Source organism: Carcharodon carcharias, chromosome 1, assembly GCF_017639515.1.
Source record: "Carcharodon carcharias isolate sCarCar2 chromosome 1, sCarCar2.pri, whole genome shotgun sequence".
In the NCBI taxonomy this organism is placed as follows: Eukaryota; Metazoa; Chordata; class Chondrichthyes; order Lamniformes; family Lamnidae; genus Carcharodon; species Carcharodon carcharias.
In genome coordinates this window covers 221,553,850-221,579,180 of record NC_054467.1, presented here as the reverse complement: position 1 = coordinate 221,579,180, position 25,331 = coordinate 221,553,850, and the positions used below count along the sequence as shown (strand labels likewise).

At 45.5% G+C, this 25,331-nt stretch overlaps 1 protein-coding gene across 1 annotated transcript in view; it reads right to left on the bottom strand.

The window, feature by feature from the left end:
* Positions 1–25,331, bottom strand: part of cfap53 (cilia and flagella associated protein 53) — a 66,456-nt gene that overhangs the window by 27,548 nt on the left and 13,577 nt on the right. The window contains exons 4-6 of the mRNA XM_041193581.1: positions 24,558–24,861; positions 9,299–9,517; positions 4,568–4,784 (exon numbers count right to left, since the gene is read on the bottom strand). Coding sequence (XP_041049515.1) covers positions 4,568–4,784; positions 9,299–9,517; positions 24,558–24,861 — 740 coding nt within the window. The remainder of the gene's footprint in view (positions 1–4,567; positions 4,785–9,298; positions 9,518–24,557; positions 24,862–25,331) is intronic.

Here is a 25,331-nt window from a genome sequence, read left to right as displayed (position 1 = left end):
TTCTGATCAATGGTAACCCTCAGGATGTTGATAGTGGGAATTTCAGTGATAGTAATGCCAGTGAACGTCAAGGGGCGATGGTTGGATTCTCTCTTGTTGGAGCTGGTCATTGCCTGACACTTGTGTGGCATGAATGCTACCTGCCACTTATCAGCCCAAGCCTGGATATTGTCCAGGTCTTGCTGCATTTGGTCATGGACTGCTTTAGGTCTGAGGAGTCACAAATGGTGCTGAACATTGTGCAATCATCAGCGAACAGCTTATGATGGAAGAAAGGTCATTGACGAAGCAGCTGAAGATGACTGGGCCGAGGACGCTATCCTGAGGAACGCCCACTGTGATGCCTTAGAGCCGAAATGATTGACCTCCAACAACCACAACCATCTTCCTTTGTGCTAGGTTTGACTCAAACCAGTGGAGAGTTTTCCCCCTTATTCCCGTTGACTCCAGTTTTGCTAGGGCTCCTTGATCCCACACTCAGTCAAATGCTGCCTTGATGTCAAGGGCAGTCTCTCTCACCTCACCTCTGGAGTTCAGCTCTTTTATCCATATTTGGACCGAGGCTGTAATGAGGTCAGGAGCCCCTGGCGGAACCGAAACTGATCATTATTTAGTAGGTTATTGCTGAGTAAATGCCACTTGATAGCACTGCTGATCACACCTTCCATAATTTTGCTGATGATTGAGCGTAAAATGATGCGGCGGTAATTGCTTGGGTTGGAATTGTCCTGTTTTTTCTGGACAGGACATACCTGGGCAATTTTCCATATTGCCAGGTAGATGGCAGTGTTGTAGCTGTATTTGAACAGCTTGGCTAGGAGCACATGGGCTCCTCCATCATTGAGGATAGGGATATTTGTAAAGCCTCCTCCTCTAGTGAGTTGTTTAATTGTCCACCACCATTCACGACTGGATGTGTCAGGACTGCAGAACTTAGATCTGATCCATTGCTTGTGGGATCGCTTAGCTCTGTCTATCACTTGCTGCTTATGCTGTTTGCAAGTAGTCCTGTATTGTAGCTTCACCAGGTTGACACCTCATTTTTATGCCTGGTGCTGCTCCTGGCATGCCCTCCTGCACTCTTCATTGAACCAGGGTTCATCCCCTGGCTTGATGGTAATGATAGAGTGGGGGGATATGCCAGGCCATGAGGTTACAGATTGTGTTCAAGTACAGTTCTGCTGCTGATGGCCCACAGTGCCTCATGGATGCCCAGTCTTGAGTTGCTAGATCTGTTCGAAATCTATCCCAATTTGCACGGAGGTAGTGCCACACAACACAATGAAGGGTATCCTCAATGTGAAGGTGGGACTTTGTCTCCATAACGACTGAGCGGTGGTCACTCTTACTAATATTGTCATGGGCAGAAGCATCACCAATGAATACAGGCCCAATCTGTCCTAACTTTCCTCATTTTATAACCTCTCCATCTTAGGTATCAGTCGAGTGAACCTTCGCTGAACTGCCTCCAATGCATTTATATTCTTTCTTAAATAGGGAGAGCAAAGTCACACATCACTCGAGATGTGGTCCCATTAATTCCCTGTACTACTGGAGCAAAACGTTTTTACTTTTATATTTCATTCCCCTTGCAACAAACGACAGCATTTCATTTGTCTTCCTAATCATTTAATGTACCTCCATGCTAACTTTTTGTGACTCATGTACCAGGACATCCAGACCCCTTTGTACTACAGAGTTCTTTAATCTCTCTCCATTTAAATCATATGCTGTTTTTCTATTCTTCCTGCCAAAGTGGTCAAGTTCACATTTTTCCAAATTATATTCAATCTGCCAAATTCTTGGCCATTCGCTTAACCTATTTATAATCCCTCTGCAGGATCTTCATGTCCTCTTCACAGCTTACTTTCCTACCTACCTTTGTGTCATCAGCAAATTTAACAACTATATATACACCATCCCTTCATCCAGGTCATTGATATAAATTGTAAATAGTTGAGGACTCAGCACAAATCCCTATGGCACTCATCATCTTGCTAACCCGAAAATGACCCATTTATGTCTACTCTCTGTTTCCAGTTTGCTACCTAATCATCTATCCATGCTGATATGTTAGCCTTGAACACTTATTTTGTTTAGTAACCTTTGATGTGGCACTTTGTCAAATGCCTTGAGGGAATCTAACTGTAGTGCAGTTACTTCCTCAAAGAACTCCAATAAATTAGCCAAACATGATTTCCCTTTCAGAAAACCACATTGAGTCTACCTGATTGCATTGAGATTTTCTAATTTCCCCGCTATGATCTCCTTATTAATAGATTCCAGCATTTTCTCTTAAACAGATGTTAAGCTAACTAGCTTGTAGTTTCCTGCTTTCTGTCTTTCCTCCTTTCTTGAATGGAGGAGTCACATTCACTATTTCCAAATCTGATGGGACCTTTCCAGAATCTAGGAAGTTTTGGAAAATTAAACCAATGCATCTACTATTTCAGCAGCTACTCCTTTTAAGAGCTTCGGATGAAGATCATCGGGAACTTGTCAACTTTTAGTTCTAATAATTTTCTCAGTACCCTTTTCCTGGTCATAGTAATTGTTTTAACTTCTTCCCTCCCGTTCACTTCCTGATTCACAATTATTTCTGGGATGTTATTGTATCCTCTACAGTGAAGACAGATGTAAAATATCTGTTCAGTTCATCTGCCATTTCCTTATTTTCCATTATTAATTCCCCATTCTCACTCTCTAGAGGGCCAATGTTCACATTTACTTATCTTTTCCATTTTAAATAACTGTAGAAACTCTTACTATCTGTTTTTATATTTTTAGCTAGCATTCTCTCGTATTGTAATTTCTCCCTCCTTATTAATCTTTTAGTCATTCTTTGCTGTTCTTTATACTCTGTCAATCTTCTGACCTGCCACTCATCTTGGCAGTATTATATGCCTTTTCTTTCAATTTCACACCATCTTTAACTTCCTTAGTTAGCCACGGATGGTGCGTCCTTCCCTTAAGAGTCTTTTCTTCTCACTTCATCTTTTCTGAATATTCTGAAATATCTCCTTAAGTCCTTCATTGCATCTCTACTGACCCATCCTTTAATCTAATTTCCCAGTTCACTTTAGCCAGCTCTGTCTTCATGCCCTCATAATTTGCTTTACTTAAATTTAAAACACTGGTCTTAGACCCACTCCTCTCTCCCTCAAACTGAATGTGAAATTCAATCATATTATGATCACTGCTAGCACAGGGTGCCTTCACTATGAGGTCATTAACTAATTCTGTCTCATTACCAGGTCTAGTAAAGCTTGCTCTCTGGTTAGCTCTAGAATGCGCTCCTCTCAGAGACTGTCCCAAACTCATCATCCAGGCTACTTTTGCCAATCTGATTTGTCTAATCTATATGTACATTGAAATCACACATGATTATTGCTGTGCGTTTCCCATAAGCTCCTATTATTTCTTCCCATCCCACAGTGTGGTTACTGCTGGATGCCTAAAAAAACACTCTGACAAGTGACTTCTTAACCTGACTATTTCTCATCTCCATCCAAACTGATTCTACATCTTGATCTCCAGCACTAATTTCACCTCTCCCTATTGTACCAATGTCATCACTAATTAACAGAGCTACCTCTCCACCTTTTACCAGCTTCCTGTCCTTCCTAAATGTCACGTATCCTTGAAAATTCAGGTCCCAGTCTTTGTCATCTTGCAGCCATGTCTGTGTAATGGCTATCAGATCATACATATTTATCTCTCTCTGCGCGATCAATTCATCTGTTTTGTGACGAATGCTACTTGCATTCAGATACCGAGCCTTTAGTTCTGTATTTTTACTATTTTTGTAACTTCTAGCCTTATCTACAGGTGCCCACTTAGGTTTGTACACTCTGTCCCTTCCTGTCACACTCTGATCATCATTTCCCTTGCTCTATTGTCTTGTCTTCTGTACTTATTTTATCACAAACTTGATCCCTCACACCCACTATTTAGTTTAAAGCCCTCTCTATTGCCCTAGTTATATGAACTACCAGAACACTGGTCCCAGCATGGTTCAGGTGGAGAACATACTGGTACAGCCCCCACTTTCCCCAGTACTGGTGCCAGTGCCAATGAATCTAAACCCAAATCTTTGAGCCATGAATTTAACAGAGATGGAACACTTTATTCATATCGGTAAATTGGGCTCCCACAGTGGAACTGTGGGCCTGATACATATTTAACAGTTGCCATGCTGGTTTCGCAGCGTTCAATAAATCTGCCAGTGGAAGGAAGGTGAGAGCTGCCGGCCTTACAAGATCAGTGCAGTTTACTGTATATCACCCTGCCCTCCTTGTCCTTTTCGTGCCCCAATTGGTAGCTAACATCTCCACCACTCCAAGCGCAGCTATCGATCCATCACATAGGACTCTAGTGATCTTCTGGCATGGAAGCAGGTGTCAGGGAATGAAGGGTGATTTAAGTTTACCCTGGACAGGAATTTGTGGAGTGTTGGGTGGGGTGGGGGTTTTAGATTGCCTAGCCCATCTTCCTGGTAACAGAAGAAAGCATATAATTTGACAGAAGAATAAGAAGTGGTTAGGGAAAGGCTAAACAAATTACTTACAAAGTTCCTGAACTTGAAGCTTGCGTGTTTCCATCACTTCCTTCTTGTGGCGATCTTGAGCCTCTTTCTTTAGACGCATCTGTTCACTGCGTTTGGCCCAAGTTTTCTCCATATCCGCTTCAATCAGTCGGTTTGCTTCCTCTTCGTTACGCTTATCGTCATCTGCTTTCTGAGCCAAATATTTTCGATAAGTCTGCAGTTCTCTCTGGAGGTCCAGCTAAAAAAAATAAATGTTTTAAAATTAACAGAGTTATGAGCAAAATTAGATTTCTCTCCTTGCTCTCCAATGGGCTACAAAACAACTGATATAAGCACTTGTGGCATATATGTGCACTCATTGTCATCAGATATAGATAGAATCCAACTATGACTGTCTGAGATAGCTTTCTCACATAAAACATTTCAGATAACATTGTGGCCAGCCCAAGAAACAGAACTACAGCACCTGAGCAACTAGAGCAGCAGGCAGCATTGTTATAGGCTCATAGACATTTACAGCACAGGAAGCTATTCAGCCCATCGTGTCCACGCTGGTCAACAAAGATCTGACCACACTAATCCCATTTTCCAACGTTTGTCCATATCCCTGGAAGCTATGACAATGCAAGTGAATATCTAAATACTTAAATGTTATGAGAGTTTCTGACTCAACCACCCTTTCAGGCAATGAGTTCCAGATTCCCACCACCTTCTGGGTGAAAAGATTTCTCCTCAACCTCTCTCTTAGCCTTCTACGTCTTACCTGAAATCTATGGCCTCCCTCCTCTACTAATGGATAAAGTGCCTTCCTATCCAACCTATCCAAGTCCCTCATAATCTTATACACCTTTATCAGGTCCCCTCTCAACCTTCACTGATCTAAGGAAAACAACCCCAGCCTAACCAATCTTTTCTCATAGCTCAGACCCTCCAGCTGAGGCAGCATCCTGGTAAATCTCCTCTGCACTCTCTCCATTGCAATCACATCCTTCCTATTATGTGGTGACCAGAACTCCAGGTGTGGCCTAAACAGCGTTTTATACAGTTCCAGTATAACCTCCCTGCTCTTGTATTCTATGCCTCAGCTAATAAAGGCAAGTATCCCATATGCCTTCTTAACCACCTTATCTACTTGCCCTGTTACCTTCAGGGATCTGTAGGTATGCATAACAAGGTTCCTCTGATCTTCAGTACTTTCCATCCTACCATTCATATTGTAATCCTTTGTCTTGTTAGTCCTCCCCAAGTGCATTACGTCACACTCTTCTGGGTTGAATTCCATTTGTCACTGCTCTGTCCACCTGACCAGTCCATTGATATCCTCCTGCAGTTTATGGCTATCCTCCCCACTATTTACCACCCTATCAATTTTTGTGTCATCTACAAACTTCTTGATCATACCCCCTACATTTAAGTCCAAATCATTTATGTATACCACAAACAGCAAGGGCCCAGACCAAGCCCTGTGGAACTCCACTGGAAACAGCCTTCCAGCCACAGAAACATCTCTCTACCATCACCATTTGCTTCCTGTCTTTCAGCCAATTTTGGATCCAACGTGTCACTTCGCCTTGGATCCCATGAACTCATACTTTCTTGACCAGTCTGCCATGAGGGATCTTATCAAAAGCCTTGCTGACGTCCATGTAGACCACATCAAATGCATTACCCTCATCAACACTCCTGGATGCTTCCTCAAAAAATTTTGATCAAATTTTTCAAACACGACTTTCCCTTAACAAATCCATGCTGACTATCCTCAATTAATCCCTGTCTCTCCAAGTGCAGATATATTCTGTCCCTTAGAATTCTTTCTAGTAACTTTCCCACCACTGAGGTTAGACTGATTGGTCTGTAATTTCTTGATCTATCCCTTCCTCCCTTTTTTAATAATGGGGCAACATTAGCAGTCCTCCAGTGCTCTGGCACCTCATCTGTGGCCAGAGAGGATGTGAAAATTGCTGCCAGGGCCCCTGATATCTCTTCCCTTGCCTCCCTCAGCAGCCTGGGGTACATTTCATCCGAGCCTGTAGATTTATCCACTTTTAAGGCCACTAAACCCGCTTGTACCTCCTCTCTCTCTATGTTAATTTTCTTTAATATGTCACAGTCCTCCGACTTGGGGTCTGGGTCTATATCTGCGTCGTCCTTTTCCATTGTGAAGACTGATGTAAATTATTCATTGAGGACTGTATCCACTTCTTCCGGGTCCACACAGATTGCCACTATGGTCTCCAATTGGCTCTACTCTTTCCCTAGTTATTCTCTTGCTCTTTATATATTTTTTAAAAATCCTTTGGGTTTTCCTTTATTCTACCCACAAATGCTTTTTCATGCACTCTCTTAACATTCCTAATTTCCTTTTTAAGATCCCCCTGCACTTTCTATTCTCCTCTAGGGGCTCCCTGTATTGAGCCCTTGGTGTCTGCCATAAGCTTCTCTTTTTTTCTTAATCCTAACCTTTATGTCCCTTGACACCCAGGGTTGCCCAGACTTGGTCCCCTCCCTTTGTCTTTACAGGACCATATTTGCCCTGTATTCTCACCATTTCCTCCTCGAGTGTCTCCCACTGCTCTGACACAGTTTTATCTGCAAGTAGCTACTCACTGTCCACTTGGGCCAAATCTTATCTCATCTTAGTAAAATTAGCCTTTCCCCAGTTTAGAACTTATATTCCTGGTCCAAACTTATCCTTTTCCATAACTATCCTAAATCTAACTGAATTATGGTCACTATCTCCAAAATGCTCCCCTACTGATACACCTTCCACCTGCCCGGGCTCATTTCCAAATATTAAATCCAGAACAGCCCCCTCCCTCATTGGGCTGTGTACTGGCTAAAAAAGTTCTCCTGGATGCAACTTAAGAATTTTTCTCCCTCCCTACCCTGCACACAAAAACTATCCCAGTTAATATTTGGGTAGTTAAAATCCCTTACTATTACTGCCTTTTTGTTCTTACACTTCTCTGAAATTTAATTACACATTTGATCCTCTATCTCTCCCTGGCTGTCTGGGGGCCTATAGTACACACCTAACCGCACATTTGCCTCTTTTGCGTTTTTTACTCCTACCCATATGGCCTCATTTGATGATCCTTCCAAGGTATCATCCCTCCTCACTGCTATAATTGATTCCTTGATCAATATTGATACTCCCCCTCCTCTTCTATCCTCCTCTCACTCTGCCAGTTTAGTTTAAATCCACCCCAACAGCATTAGCAAACCTCCCCACAAGGACGTTGGTCCTGTTCCTGTTCAGATGTAACCCGATCAACTTGTACAAGTCCCACCTCCTCCAGAAACGGTCCCAATGCCCAAGGAATCTAAAGCCCTCCCTCCTGCACCATCTCTCCAGCCACGCATTCATCTGCTCTTTCCTTCTGTTCCTATACTCACTACTGCGTGGCACCGGGAGTAATCTGGAGATTACTACCTTTGAAGATCTGCTTTTCAATTTCCTAACTAAGTTTCTTCCTAAAGTTGCTTGCAGCACTTCATTTCTCTTTCTTCCTATGTCATTGGTCCCAACATGGACCACGACCTCTGGTTGTTCGCCATCCCCCTTCAGAATGTCCTGCAGCCGTTCTGTGACATCCTTGGCCCTGGCACCCGGGAGGCAACATACCATCCTGGAGGCATGTCTACGGCTGCAGAAGCGCCTGTCTACTCCATTCACTAACAAATCCCCTACCGCTATTGCCCTTCCACACTTGTTCCTCCCTCCCTGAGCAGCTGGACCACCCACAGTGCCATAGCCTTGGATCTGGCTGACTTCCACAGAGGAACTATCACTCTCACCGTTTTCCAAGGCCAGAAAACGGTTTGCTAGCTAGATGCACTCGGGGGATTCCCTCACTACCTGCCTGGTCCCCCTCCTCTGTCTCACGGTCACCCACTCCCCCTCTGCTTGCACTTCCTTAAACTGTGGGGTGACCACGTCCTGGAACTTGCTATCCATGAACCCCTCAGCCCCGTGAATGCACCGTAGTGCCCCCAGCTGCCGCACAAACTCCAAAACCCGGAGTTCAAGTTGCTCCAGTTGGAGGCACCTCCTGTACACAGTCCTCCAGACTGCCAAAAGCGAATAGGATTCCACACAAAGTGCAGGATATTCAAATCATGGGGCTGAGCTCCCCAGGCATATCTTGACCAAATAGAATATGGATCCTTGCTTTTATTTTAGCCTTACTCCTACTTGAGTATAGACTAGATGCTAGATCCTCTAGATAGACTAGATCCTCTCATGCTGCTGACCACCTGTTCCAGGGTCCTCCTCTCACACTCTTCTCTAGGTGCTGCTGACTGCCTGGCCCAGGGTCCTCCACTCGCACTCTCCTCTAGGTGCTGCTTACTGTCTGTCCCAGGATCCTCCTCTTGCACTCTCCTCTAGAGGCCCAAGAAGCAGAAATACAATGTAGGTGCAGTTGGAGTGACAGGGAACTTTCCAAAACAACCACAGAGAACAACTGAATTAGAGGCCTCACAACCAGTGCGGAGGGTGGAGCCTGAGGAATTACAGAGAAGTATTTAGGATAAGTGTGTAAGGGGATGAAATAAATTAGGTAGACACTAACCCCAAAGGGACCCAGATCTGTATCTATTAAGTATCTAGTACTTACAAATATTAAATAAGAAAACAATGATTAGGAGGAATTAAAGGGGTACTGAGATAACACAACACGTAATAAAGTACGATATACATGCAAATGTTTTCTTTTTATATATTATGGTACAATATAAAGCAGCTGTTACCTTTTTCTGCAATTGCTCCTTGGCAACATCAGAACTTTCCTTCAGTGTTTGTTCCTTTATCTTTGTATCAAGTGCCCGCTCCTCTTCCTTCTCTTTTGCTAATCGTTTTGTCTTCAGCGCCATTGATCTGTTCAAACCGACACGGAATTCCTTCTGTTTCTGAGCTTTCTCCCTCGCCAGCCTTTCATCTTCCAACCTCGAAAGACGTTGCTTTTCTTTCTGTGACAAGTATACAGCTCCAATAAGAGAGATGACTAAGCTCTTAACAATTTCTTTGCTTCTGGACATGTTTAAGATCCTTCAAAAAAACTTAAGACATTGATACCAAATTCTCTCATCTGGTCCAGTAGGTTTCCACTATAACTTAGATAAACCTCATCAGAATAATGAATGTTTATTAACCTGAAATGTTAACTCTGTTTCCCTTCTTTAGATGTTGTCTGACCTGCTGAGTACTTACTTGCAGCATTCTCTGCCCATATTTTTTTGGAAGTTCTAGTCAGCCTTGCAAGGTGCGGAGCCTCAGCCTTCCCATTACTAGGCCAGCCATATGAGGGTGGTTAGGGCTGGAACAAGGATTTCCAGCACTAGGAGTTCCCATTTCCCTGGCCCATAAGAAACCCAACATAAGATTGGAGGCCAGAGCGGAAGTGGCCATCAAAGACTGGGGGAGCATCCTGGACCATCAGATGTACCTTTTAAGGTAATTTTCTGGATTGTATGGGTGGGTGGAACGAATTCATGGGTCTTTGGGGTGGGACATTTACATTTTAAGCTGACAACACCAGCTGGCGGGCACCAGTAGTCACAATGCAGGCTTTAATGCTGAAACTGAAGCCCACATAGTTTCAGGGACATTATTTTAGAAATCATCCTTGCTTGCTTATTCTTCTGGATGAAAATCATTACCAATTTTTATTCCACAATGATATCTTGAAGAAACAAATAAAATAATGTGAATTGCACTCTACGAAAGTTGTCTGGCTGATCTCCCACTAGATCGGTAAGCCCAGGCCCAGGCCCACATATTCAACTAGTGAAAATCAGGCAGCTCAGAGCACAGACAGACAGGAGTCTATTTTGCTGCAACTATAATTGTTTTGTACTGCACTTTATTTCCAGTGGCATGGATCAGTGAAGTAAAAATGTGGGCACTTCATTTATGTTTTAATTTGGGGTTAGGGACACCTGCATTTATTCCCCAGTGCCCTGACATGCAGGGTATGAAATATGAATTAAGACCATGTGGAATGGACAGTCAGAGTTGATAAGTATTTGGAATGTTTTGAAAAGGACACAGTGCTATTGTGTATTTTAGATATTTCTTATTTTCTTCTGCTGTTTCTTACATTCACATGAATCCTTGTGCCAATTGTTATAAATTATTGTTCACTGTTGTTCCCACACTATTACTGTCACTAATTGCTCTATGTTTGGAAGAAGGGAATGAACAATGAAGAGTTGCTAGGCATATATGCTGCACAAAGATGTCTCTGCCCACCCTCTAGTATCTTCTCATTTGTATGTAATGGCAGAGAGAGTCTTCTTTGTTTTGGCAGGTGATTACTGCATAAAGCAGCTTCTCTTCCTATGTAAGCTGGACCAGTAGTTCCAATTATACCATACTGCCTGATTAGCAGTAATATTGGGTGGAATTTTCCTTTACTGACTGTGGTGGGCGGAAGTGGAGAATTTAGTGGGAGGCCAAAAATCAGAAGCCCGCTGGCATACAAATAATTTGCAATTCTCCCAATGGCGGGTTAATGGCAGGTCGGGTATCCAGCTGCTTAGTGGCGAGAATGCCATTTGCATTCATTACCATCTCAGGAATGCTCATTAAAACAGCTTCTTGCCAGCTCACATGCCGCCTTTCAATCTTACATCAAGCCAGTGGGAAATTACATTGGTCTGAATCTCATTTGAAAAAGAAAGGGTGGCATACACATGGACCTCACTTCACTCACAACTTAGAGGTGAGTGCAACATAAACGGCCTACTTTCCATAGTGCTGCGCTGCTCTCATTGCGATGCAAGTGGAATGCCAAACTGCTGAAGCTGTAGGGTTGATCTGCTCCTGGTAGTTGCCTCCAGTCACAAGGGCCGGAATTTTCCAGCACTCTCGCGGCAAGGCCGGGGAGCCATTGAAAGCTCCAATCACAATCGGCAGGACCAGAAGATCCCACCGGCGTGAGGCACTGGAGAATTCTGGCCAAGGGCACCACTGTGCAATGGCTCTCAGGCAGGGCTCAACTTTCAGATACTGACCAGTATTGCGACCGGGGACAGGTACAGGGGTGGTATGCTCCCGGTAGGTGCCACCGTTGTCCAGAAGAACACCACTCTGCAGTAGTATTCAGGCAGGGCTGAGCATTCAGAAACCAGCACTTCAACTAGGGACGGGGTTGGGAAAGGGTGAATGTACAGGAGGCAATGGGAAAGAAAGGCTATACAAGGGGTTGGGGATGGGGAAGGGTGAACACATGAGGGGCAATGAGAAGGAAGGCTTTGCAAGGGGTTGGGGGTGAAGGGGGCATGATGGAAGGCGGGGGGGGTGCAGGAAGACTTCGTAAGGTGGTGGAGAAGGAGGGTGAATGATGGGAGGCAGAGAGTAGACCGAGGGGTGGGAAGCTGGAGCCCAACAAGGGAGTGGAAGGGATATCACATGTAAGAATGGGAAGGGATAGACACAGAATCATGAATAGGAAAGTAGTTGGGGGTAATTTTGAAGGCAGGCAGTGTATCAGGGCAATGGACAGTGATGTGAAAGTAAACGTCCTTGGTCTGGGGCTTCCAGTCAGGAGTCAGAGAGTCCAGACAACCCTGGGGCTCAGTGGAAAGCAGTCAGAGAGGAGGCTGTGAGAACCTCACAGTCAACAGTCAGACAAGTGCAGCGGGCCAAGCTGCAGGAGCACAGTGTACTCCCACTCCAGGGAGGGGGAAGCACTTGTGCTCAGTAGGAATAATACTTAATCTTAATATTCACACCAGAAAATACATAATACTGATGAAATGAAAAATCCTCTTGTGCTCACAGTGCCTTAAACTTACATTTGTGGAGCTGCGTCTTGGTGCCCCCACTAATCGCTGGCAGTGGCATTGGAGGCAGCCTGCTGACACTGCTGTCCTGTTGGCCCAGATGACCTTGATGGTCATCCTCTGGCTGAAGGAGCTTGAGTGGCCACCACCATGGCTGTGCACTCGTCAGTCCTTGCGGCCTCATCAGATGCCACGGTCACTGGCAGAGGGGCAGAGGAACTCCTGCCATCATCCTGTGAGGAGCCTGCAGAAACAACAGGAAGCTCTTTGGCCAGCATTAGGTTGATTTGGACCTCCCTGATTGCCAATGATGGATGGGCACCTAGCAAAGAGACTACGTGCATCATCCATCTCTCACAATGTGAGGGCTTGCAGGTCCGAGTGCAACCACAGGAACCCCTGATTCCGCTCCTGGAGCTGCTTCTCTATGGAGAGTTGCCACTCTCTCAATGGAGGTGGCTGTGTGCTTAGTGCTCAGGTCAACGCAGTGCTCATGCTCCACATGGATTCTTCCATGACAGACACCATGGCATTCAGACCCTCAGGGATCTCCACTAGATCTTCCCACGCATCCCACTGGACATCCAGCATCTGTCACCTGATTGGCAACTCCAGAGGCTCATCATCTGTCTGAATTCAGCATCATCCTGGTCTCCAGCAGTTCTCCAACCACTGGCACGCTGGGTACTCTATGCCTCCACCAGCTCCTCATGCAAGTATGCTGTGCCCTCTCCACTGAGCATTACCATAGGAGCCAACGAACTAATGCCCACTGACATGCATGTATCTGCGCTAATCCCTGGTTCAGAGAGAGGATGTGGCGCATGTGGATCTTGGGTGTCAAGGAAGGATCCTTGGGGTCCTGGAAGCCTCTGGAGGATGGCGCATCTGAGGAAGGAAGACAACATGTCAGTAGTATCAATCGCCACATAGTAAATGTGCATGCTAGGCGGGCTGGTGTAACAATGAAAAACTGCATCATAGTGCTATCGTAATTGGAGGATCAATGGGCACTCTTGCTTTGAACTTTTCACTTCAAATGAGGCAACCCTACATTGTTTGCACTCTGCGCCACTCTCACATCTGTCCACTGCACTTACCTTCCTCCGAGACCCTTGCCTTTCAATAACTGGCAGACCAAGATCCGCAGTGGCATTCCAACTCTAGGGCATCCATGATGTACCTTGTGAGGGTGAATGTGTTGGGCAACCCACCATCATTCTTGTCTGCTTAATGGAGTTATGACTTCTCTTCTCCTGAAAGGGCAGATGAGAATTCATTACTGCTCCCTATCCCTGCAGCAACATCCCAGCCTGGTCCAGCCCCACTGAGAACCAGGTTGCGGGATGCATCAGAGTAGCACATCTCACCCTTCCATGCACTCAGGCCAAGCGGGCAGACCTCCCAGCCTTGGCCGGTGCAGCCTTCAGTGCAAGTTGGCATACACACACACACACTTACAACCCTGAGCGCCATGAGAAATGGCCACCTGTCAATACACCTCCAAACAGTACCATGCCAACTCGGTATTCACCCTCACCGAGTGCAGATCATTAAATCTTTTGTGGCACTGGACCCATGTGGTCCACACCACATCATGCCCACTCACCTTGGCTGCCACCTCTGGCTAGGCCTTCTTTGTGAGGCGCGGTGGCCTCTTCTTGCTATCCCGTGGCATCAAAATGTACCACCTGGCATTTACTTCCTCCGTCAGGGTGCTCTGGCACTCAGAGAAATGGGGGGCAAAGTGCCCACCAGACTTTCCCTCCCATCTGGCAGGCCCACCGGGTCCTGAGGCCATTACAACTGAACAGTTAGAACTGATTAAATTTTGGGCTCCTCCCTAACACCTGGCAGCATTCAGGGAGCTACCGACTTTTTAAAACCACCACTGGGTCCCCATTGAACCTGGCGCCCGACAAGCTCCTGCCCCTGCCCAGAACAGCAGCCATCTCAAAGGACAGGTTCCAGACTGGGCCAGCCAGCCTGAAATCGCATTCCCAACGTGATGTCGTCCGGGAGTGGATTCCACATTTACTTCCAGGCCCACCAAACGCACATACCTGACAGGCGTGAAATTCAGGCCACATAATTACAATGCCTTCAGTCAACCAAGCCATTCACATAAACATAAAATGCATTTACAAAAGTGCAACATTTTCAGTGCGGTATGTCATGAAAATATAATAATTTTAATAATATTGTGATTTATTGTAAAAGTGGGTTAATAGAGAGGTTTGGATTACTTTCTCTGTGAGTATGTGTGTGTGCTAGTGTGTATGTGTGTGTGTGTGTGTGTGTGTGTGTGGAAGGGGGGGGGAGATTTAATTGAATTGGAGACAGCTGGTCTGGAGGTTTTGAGTTATCAAAAGAAGCTAGGTTTGAAATGCTAAATACGTAAACATGGCTGAAGTTTTAGAATGTGAGGTGTGAGGAACATTTGCATTGTTAGATAAACCAGAGTAGTTTGAATTTCAAAGAGATGGTAAGATGTTACATCTAGCCAGAAGAAGCCAAGCCAAACAGTGTGTTTATTTTTCACAAAGGTTACTGATAAAATTAGCACTTTGAAAAGATTTATATTATGAGAAAGGTAATGTTTCAAAGACATGTTGGAACAATTTGCAATTAAAAGGGAGAAATGTATAAAGGAGATGAGGCTATGTGTAATAGAAGAAGGCATTCTAAGATCTAACACAAGTGTGAAAAGCCTCCAGCCTCTGTGCATCAAGTTGCTGTCTGCAGGAATCGAAGATGAGAAAACTCACTTTGAATGTGACTGTCCAGGGTATTGTGTCACTTTGCCTGGGTCTATTTAAATCTAGTTGTTTTTACTGTTGCCTTAACAGGGGTGTAACTGGAAACCCCAGGTTAATTAGAGGTTTTAGGAGTTATTATAACAGTAATTTGTAGACTTATGCATGTGTTTGAAATATTTTCTTTCGTTAATAAATACTTAAATTAGTTTTCTAAAAACCTCAGGAAGTTGCAGTAGTCTTATTATTTCTGAATTCAAGGCATGCATCTCGAAATAAAATACAAATTCCAAAACAGTTGTGACCGTGTGGTCAAGTTTCCCTCATGAATTTGATCTGCCTGGCACAAATCATCTGCCTCGTCATAACAGGTGGCATCAATATCACTTAATTTTTCTAACCTTAACACGATGCCTGGGTGCAGCCCCAACATCTGCAGCAGAGGTGGAGGCAGCCTGCTGACTACTATGTCCTGATGTCTGCAATGACCTTGGTAGACCTCCTCTGGTGGCCAAAGGCCTGTAGAGTCCTAGCCTGATAAGGGTCTCCTGCTTAGGGGCAGATGCACTCTCCTCAGCCTGAGCTGCTGGACTAGATGGAGTCACAGGCTGAGGGGACTCTGAGCGGCAGGACACCCTTGGAGAGTCAGGAGTGGAGGCCCCGAGGGTGCACAGCTGATGTTCATCCTCCCTGTGGGTGCCCAAGGGCCCCACCCTGGCTCCTTAAGGAGATTGTGCGCCTGGAGGGTGGTCAAATTGCCTCATTCCCCTGTCACTTACCCACTGATGGTGTCCACCAGGATGAGTGGACATGAAGTCCAGGACCGAAGGCAAATCCGGCAAAATCTGCTGGACCAAGGCGGTGATAGCCAACTTTCCCATGGTCATAGAGTCATAAAGGTCCAAAGCACAGAAAAAGGACCTTCGGCCCATTGAGTCTGTGCCGATCAAACAAGTACCTAACTATTCTAATTTTATTTTGCAGCACCAGGCCCATAGCCTTGTATGCCATGACATCGCAAGTGCACAACCAAATGCTTCTTAAACGTTATGAGAGTATCTGCCTCTGCCACTCTTTCAGGCAGTGAGTTCCAGATTCCCATCACCTTCTGGGTGAAGAAATTCTTCCTCCCAACCCCTCTAAGCCTCCTGCCCCTTACTTTAAATCTATGCCCCCTGGTTACTGACCCCTACACCAAAGGGAAAAGTTCCTTCCTGTCTACCCTATCTGTGTCCCTCATAATTTTATACACCTCAATCATGTCCCCCCTCAATTTCCTCTGCTCCAAGGAAAATAACCCCAGTCTATCCAATCTCTCCTCATAACTAAAACTCTCCAGTCCAGGCAACATCCTGCTAAATCTCCTCTGCACTCTCTCCAGTGCAATCACATCCTTCCCATAATGCAGTTTCCAGCACTGCACACAATACTCTATCTGTGGCTTAACCAGTGTTTTATACAGTTCCAGCATAGCCTCCCTGCTCTTATATTCTATTCCTCGGCTAATAAAACCAAGTATCCCATATGCCTTCTTGACCACCTTATTTACCTGTCCCGCTACCTTAAGGGACTAGTGGACATGCACACCAAGGCCCCTCTAATCCTTGGTACTTCCCAAGGTCCTCCCATTCATCGTGTATTCCCGTGCCTTGTTTGTCCTACCCAAGTGCATCACCTCACACTTATCTGGATTAAATTCCATTTGCCACTGATCAGCCCATCTATATCCTCCTGTAATCTAAGGCTATCCTATTTATCACCCCAGCAATTTTCATGTCATCTGCAAACTTACTGATCAACCCTCCTACATTCAAGTCTAAATCGTTCATATATACCACAAACAGCAAGGGACCCAACACTGATCGCTGTGGAACCCCAATGGACACAGACATCCAGTCACAAAAATACCCCTCGACCATCACCTTCTGCTTTCTGCCACTCAGCCAATTCTGGATCCAATTTGCCAAAATGCCTTGGATTCCATGGGCTCTTACCTTCGTCATCAGTCTCCCATGCGGGACCTTGTCAAAAGCCTTGCTGAAGTCCAAGTAGACTACATCAAATGCATTGCCCTCATCTACATACCTGGTCATCTCTTCAAAAAATTCAATCAAAATGGTCAAACGTAATCTCCCCTTAACAAAATGATGCTGACTGTCCTTGATTAATCCCTGATTTTCCAAGTGTAGATTAATTCTATCCCTCAGAATTGCTTCCAATAGTTTGCCCACCACTGAGGTTAGACTGACTGGCCTGCAGTTCCCTGGTTTATCCCTTCCTCCCTTCCTGAATAAAAGTACTACATTGGCTGTCCTCCAGTCCTCTGGCACCTCTCCTGTGGCCAGAGAGCTATTGAAAATTATTGCCAGCGCCCCTGCTATCTCCTCCCTTGCCTCACTTGCCTCTTTCATTATAACACGGTCCTTCTGCCGGATTTCCATACCCAGGTCATCTCTCTCACTTGTGAACACCGACACAAAGTATTCATTTAGAAACCAACCTACGTCTTCTGGCTCCACACACAAATTACCATTATGGTTCTTAATGGGCCCTACTCTTTCCCTAGTTATCCTCTTACTCTTAACATACTTCTAAAATAACTTTGGATTTTCCTTTATTTTACCTGCCAATGTATTCATGCTCCCTTTTTGCTCTCTTAATTTCATTTTTAAAGTTTCCCTCCTACACATTCCAGACTCCTCTAGGGCTTCCGCTGTTTTGAGCCCTCGGTATCTGCCATAAGCCTCTCTTTTTCTCTTCATCCAATCTGGTATATCCCTCAGCATCCAGGGTTCCCTGGATTTGTTGGTCCCACCCTTTGTTCCCTGGAATATGTTGGCCTTGTACTCTCCCTATTTTCTTCTTGAATGCGTCCCACTGCTCTTCTGCAGATTTTCCTAAAAGTAGCTGCTCCCAGTATATTCTGGCTAAATCATATCTGATCTTATTAAAATCGGCCTTGCCCCAATTTAGAACTCTGATTTCTGGCCCATCCTTGTCCTTTTCCATAACAACCTTGAATCTAACAAAGTTATGATCACTATCTGCAAAATGCTCCCCCACTGATACCTCTACCACTCGCCTGGCTTCATTCCCTAAAATTAAGTCCAAGACCGCCCCCTCTCTTGTAGGACCTTCTACATATTGCCTTAAAAAGCTCTCCTGGATGCATTTTAAGAATTCTGTTCCCTCTAAGCCTATCACACTATGACTAGCCCAGTTAATGTTGGGGTAGTTGAAATCCCCCACTATTACTACCTTATTATTTTTACACTTCTGAAATTTGCCTACATATCTGCCCTTCTATTTCTCTCTGACTTATGGTGCACTCCCAGCAATATGATTGCTCCTTTTTGTCTTTCAGTTCTACCCATATGGCTGCATTTGAGGAGCCTTCTAAGATGTCATCTGTACCACGAGGTGCTCACATATCGGCACCACTACATCAAAGAGAACACAGATGGACTCCTCCATCCTTCGCTCTAATGTGCTGAGTGACTGCCAAATCTCTACCTGATGTTCCATCGCATGTTGTTCCACCTCCAGCATTGAGTTGGCGGCCGTTCGCAGAGGCTCATCATCTGACTTGGAGTGAGCAAATGGCTGGTCTCCACCAGCCCTCCGAGTGCCAGATACCTGGGCTGTCCCTGCCTCTGAATGCTGCGGGGATCTGTCAGTGAGGTGTTCTCCAGTAGGTGAGCCAGAAACTAAGCTAGAGCTATAGCCAACCGAGGTGTGTGTCTCTGGAGGGTGCGGGTCAGCACAGTGACGGTTCTTCCTCAGCTTCCTCTTCTGACATGGTCTGGGGCTCGGACTTATGGTGGACAATCATGTGGACCTCAATCTGCTGGTGCCTGTAAGATAGAAAATAGGGTTTCAGTTGATGAGCAAAAGGATTATAAGATTGCCTGTCACTCACTGTGATTTCCAGGATGTGATGACCTGATGCGGGTGTGATCCATACTAGATTGCTGAGACAATTTGATCTCCCCTTTCCCACAGTAGCGATCCCTGTCCTCCCCAGCAACCTTGGCTGCAGCCTCCTCGAATTCACTGAGGACACTGATATTGGCCATGCCTCCTCCGGTCTGCGCTGTTTCCCTTCTGTTGTGGGCAAGCTTGCCCTGGTTGAAAACAAAAGAAAGAAACGTGTTGAGCAGGGATGGAGCTGAGGTTGGGAAAGATGCATGTTGGCTGTGTGTGGTGAGCCCTCCCAGAAGGGGCTGAGGATGGAGTGTGAGTAGCCTGATAGATGAGATGGTGATGATGTGCAAGTTTCCATAGACAATCATGGGTGATATGTGTTCCCCTCTAATGGTTTTGTGGGATCCCTGACGAGAGTAGGCCTTTGAGTTCATGATGCCATGATGAGAGTTTGATATTGGAGGGAGTAGAAGGATAGCTTACCCTGGCAGAATGGATGAGATCATTCATCTTCTTCCTGCACTGGATGGAGTTTCAGGCACGGTTGCCAGCCATGCTTATCTACTCTGCTATGGCCTCCGAGGCCAGAGAGGTGAAGCTGGTGTGCATCCTGGAGCTATCCCTGGGATACAGGAAATGCCTGTTCATTCGTACTCCTCTGATCAAGGCCTCAAGGACCAGGTGAGTGAAGAAGGGTGCTGCCTTCTTCTCAAGGCTTGCAGCCTTCTTGCTTTGGGTGGTAGACATCTTGAAGGGTATCCTGGAGACAGGTGAGCTGGAGGGAGTGAGATGAGTGTGCTCCAATGGGTTTTAAATATGGTGCCAGGGCCTTCAACCCCACCAGGTAAGGGCAGGGTGCATGAATCAGCTTGACCCGCCAGGTGATTTAGAGAAATAATATTAAGAAGCTTCCAAGTGCTGAAGCAGGTGCGATGTTCCGCCATTTTGAGCAGCATGATATGCATTGCTAAACCTGCCCGCTACCACATTTGGTTCCAAAAATGGGAAATTCCGCCTAGTGTGTGTTATCCTGGAAGAATCAGAGTATGCCATGTCTTCAGCCATACACTATGAAAGGAGGCATGCTTGGGTGATTGACCATGCTAGTACAAATGTCACTAACCCCACGTCTGAAACATACCTTGTCATGAGCATAGACAACCATCTTCACAGGATCTGGGTCAGCAGAGAGCCAGATACAGATCTGCATTGTCTCTGTAAGAACATCTGCAGTGACCGTGCACCATGGGGTTGGGACAAACATTGACACCACTAGTCAGCTAATCCCTGAAACTTGACTCCAATTCCTTGCAGGCATATTGCAGTATTGACCTGTGAGGATGGTATTGTCACAAGCTTCCGAACAGCCACCTCATGCAACACTACCTCCACTTCAGCAGCCATCAAACACATCCCTGCAGCTCCGTGAATGTAGCTGGAGTTCATTTACCACTAAAATTGGCTGTACTTGAGTTCCTTCTGAATTTTTGTCCCATATTCTCACACTTCCTTTTAATTGTCCCTTCCCCCTTAAGATCGCTTACACACAGCAGCATGTAGTGGTATTGTCATTGCACTGGTAATCCAGACACCCAGCGAAATGCTCTGGAGGCCTGCGTTCAAATCCTACCACAGCAGATGGTGGAACTTGAACTCAATCAAAATCTGGAATTAAAAATCTAATGATGGCCACGAAACCACTGTCGATTGGTTCACTAATTTCCTTTAGGGAAGGAAATCTGCCGTCCTTACCTGGTCTGGCCCACATGTAACTCCAGATTCGCAGTAATGTGGTTGAATCTTAAATGGCCTCTGAAATGGCCTAACAAACCACTCAGTTGTGTCAAACCGCTACAAAGTCTCAAAAAAGGATTGAAACCGGACAGACAACCCGGCATCGACCTTGGCACGGGAAGCAACAAAGGCATACCCAGCCCCGCCAACTCTGCAAAGTCCTCCTTACTAACATCTGGGGCTAGTGTCAAAATTGGGAGAGCTGCCTCACAGACTAGTCAAACAACAGCCTGACACAGTCATACTCACGGAATCATACCTTACAGATCATGTCCCAGACACTAACATCACCATCCCTGTTTACGTCTTGTCCACTGGCAGGACAGACCCAGCAGATGTGGCAGCACAGTGATATACAGTCCGGAGGGAGTTGCCCTGGGAGTCCTCAACATTGACTCTGGCCCCCATGAAGTCTCATGGCATCAAGTCAAGCATGGGCAAGGAAACCTCCTGCTGATTACCACTTACTGCCCCTCCTCAGCTGATGAATTAGCACCCCTCTATGTTGAACATCACTTGGAGTAAACACTGAGGGTGGCAAGGGCACAGAATTTACTCTGGTGGGGGAATTCAATGTCCATCTCCAAAGGTGGCTCAGTAGTTTCACCACAGACCAAGCCGGCTGAGTCCTAAAGGACATAGCTGCTAGACTGGGTCTGTAGCAGTTGTTGAGGGAACCAACAAGAGGGAAAAACATACTTGACCTCATCCTCACCATCCTACCCACCGCAGATGCCTCTATCCATGACAATATTGGCAGGAGTGATCATCGCACACTCCTTGGGAGGCGAAGTCCTGTCTTCACATTGAGGATGCCCTCCATCGTCTTGTGTGGCACTACCACCTTGCTAAATGAGATAGATTTCAAAGAGATTTAGCAACTCAAGAGTGGGCATCCATGAGGCGATATGGACCACCAGGAGCAGCAGCAGAACTGTACTCAACCACAATTGTAACCTCGTGGCCTGGCATATCCCCCACTCTGCCATTACCACCAAGTCAGGGGATCAACCCTGATTCAATGAAAAGTGCAGGAGGGCATGCCAGGAGCAGCACCATGTTAATATGGCAATCACCTTTTTAAAACCAATTGCTAGTTAAACAGGTGATGGGCATTGATTATCCCATCCAAATAGAAGAGAAAGATAGAGCTGGAACACTTAGTGTGGAAGCTACTTGGAAGTCAGTAGCACTGAGGCATTGTCTTGAAAATAAACCAACTTAAAGCAAAAGACCAGCCTGGATTTAATGCTTCCACCACAAACTCTTCTTGTGATTAACACACCAGGCACACCTACAATAGATGTGTCAACTTGGTGAAGCTACAACACAAGACTACTTGTGTGCCAAACAGCTTAAGCAGCAAGTGGTAGATGGAGCCAATTGATTCCACAACCAACGGATCACACCAAGCTCTGCAGCCCTGCCACATCATGGCATCATGAATGGTGGTGGACAATTAAACAACTCACTGGAGGAGGAGGCTCCACAAATATCCCTGTCCTCAATGATGGAGGAGCCCAGCATATCGGTGCAAAAGGTAAGGCCGAAGCATTCGCAACAATCCTCAGCCAGAAGTGCAGCATGGATGATCCATCTCGGCCTTCTCTGGAGATCTCCAGCATCACAGATGCCAGTCTTCAGCTAGTTCGATTCATTCCATCTGATATCAAGAAACAACTGAAATCTTGCAAAAGCTATAGGCCCTGACAATATTCCGTCAACAGTACTGAAGACTTGTGCTCCAGAACTTGCAACACCCCTAGCTAAGCTGTCCAGTACAGCCACAAAGCTGGCATCTACCCGGCTATGTAGAAAATTGCCCAAGTATGGCACGTACACAAAAAGCAAGACGGATCCAACCCGGTCAATTACTGCCCCATCAGTGTACTTTTGATCATTAGTAAAGCAATGGAAGGGGTCATCAACAGTGCTATCAAGCAGCACTTGCTTAGCAATAACCTGCTCACTGACGCTCAGTTTGGGTTCCGCCAGGGTGACTCAGCTTCTGACTTCATTGCAGCCTTGGTTCAAACATGGACAAAAAAGCTTAATTCCAGAGGTGAGGTGAGGTGATGCAGCATTTAACGGAGTGTGGCATCAAAGAGCCCTAGTAAAACCAGAGACAATGGGAATCAGGGGGCAAACTCTCCGCTGGTTGGAATCATACCTAGCACAAAGGGAAATGGTTGGAGGTTAGTCATCTCAGTTCCAGGACATCAGTGAAGGAGTTCCTTATTATGTGGGGGGTAGGGTTAGTAAGTTTGCAGATGACATAAAGATTGGCCGGGTGTTTAACAGTGAGGTTAAGTGTCTTGGGCTACAGGAAGATATAGACGGGATGGTCAAATGGGCAGATAAGTAGCAGATGGAATTTAACTCCGAAAAGTGTGAGGTGATACACTTTGGAACGAGTAATTTGACAAGGAAGTATTCAATGAACGGCATGATACTAGGAAGTTCTGAGAAACAAAGGGACCTTGGCGTGTGTGTCCACAGATCTCTGAAGGCAGAGGGGCATGTTAGTGGGGTGGTGAAAAAGGCATATGGGACACTTGCCTTTATCAATCGAGGCAGAGATTACAAAAGTAGGGAGGTCATGTTGGAGTTATATAGAACCTTGGTGAGGCCACAGCTGGAGTACTGTGTGCAATTCTGGTCACCATATTATAGGAAGGATGTGATTGCACTGGAGAGGGTGCAGAGGAGATTCACCAGGATGTTGCCTGGGATGAAACATTTAAGTTTTGAAGAGAGGTTGGATAGACTTGAGTTATTTTCATTGGAGCAGAGAAGACTGAGGGGTGACCTGATCGAGGTGTACAAGATTATGAGGGGCATGGACAGGGTGGATAGGGAGCAGCTGTTCGCCTTAATTGAAGAGTCAGTCACAAGGGGGCATAAGTTCAAGGTGAGGGGCAGGGGATTTAGGGGGGATGTGAGGAAAAATCTTTTTACCCAGAGGGTGGTGACGGTCTGGAATGCGCTGCCTGGGAGGGTGGTGGAGGCGGTTTGCCTCACATCCTTTAAAAAGTACCTGGATGAGCACTTGGCACGTCATAACATTCAAGGCTATGGGCCAAGTGCTGGTAAATGGGATTAGGTAGGTAGGTCAGGTGTTTCTCGGTGCAGACTCGATGGGCCGAAGGGCTTCTTCTGCACTGTGGTTCTGCGATTCCGTGAAGTTTACCCTGAATAGCAAAGTCAAATAGATCCAGAATGTCCCAGGTTCAATTCCTGATCTACACTGAATTAGCTGACTGTGGTGGTGGTGGATTTATCTTCATCGTGTTTGGGTTAGGGTAGGGAAGAATGGTCATGGTTCCCACTTCTGTTTGCTATCATGCTGGAAGTTCATACATGTGGACTGGATGACATTTGCAGCAACCAAATAATCTATCAAAAATTCACACTTGAACAATGGCTACCAAGGTGAAGCAACAAAGTTCACCCAACATCCATGACTGTATCTAGCAAGGAGTTACTGGCCTAGGAATCTGGCAGCAAAGGCCTTCAAAATGATGGGCCTCGACATTCAGCTGTAAAAATTGTACCCTGCAATCCCCATTGGCCTATGCCAAATTTCTAGGCCACCATCTTTGGGTCAAGTGGAAAAAAAAAATTGACATGGAGAACAAAAAAATGTAAATGAGGGAATTGGCACCTCAGGTGACTGAGCTGAGAAGACGACCAATAAAGAGGTGAAATAACATGCAACCCTGCTCAGTCAATTTATATTCTTTTCTTACCATAGCTTTTGCCTCTTCTTCTTTCAGCCGTTTCTGATCCATGCGTTTAGCATTAGCTTCTGCCATTTGTTCCTGTAGACCAGCCAGGACTTCTTGCAGTTTCTCATTTTGCTCTCTCATTTCTTTTTCCATCCTCTCCTCTTTGGCAAGCCGGTCCTTCTCCCACAGCTCTTCGTACATCTGCTCCTCTTCCTTCTGCTGATTCTGCAGTTTCTTGTTGAACTCAATTTGCACCTTCCTATCCTTGACCAGCTCTAGCTCTCGCTGATGAGATAGCTTTGTCTGCAGCTCCTCACACTGCTCCCTAAAATATATACAGAAATCAGACACAGGTGGAGAGGCTGAAATGCTATACTGTAACAATCTAAACTTTCTGATATAAATGGCTTGAATATGGTAACATAGTGGTTACGTTACTTGAATTTTCAATAAAGATCTTTAAAAACAAGCATTAATAATGACTATAAAGAATGGACTTGAAACCCTTGATTAGTTAGTATTGTCAACATAAGAAAAGTCCGGATTTTGCAAAATGAGCCATTTGACATGGCCTACCAAGGATCATGTATGTGTTTACTACAATATTGACAGCTATGTTAAGTCAACAGACAGGATGTGTCAGCAAGACTGACTTTAGTAAGAAGAAACATTGCTAACAGTTGCAGAGATAATGAAGTAAGGCCTACAGATCTAATAAGAAATACTTTAACGTTCTGAGTTCCAAAACAACACATATTTAGTGCGATGATCATACAGCAGATTTTGGAAAGAAAA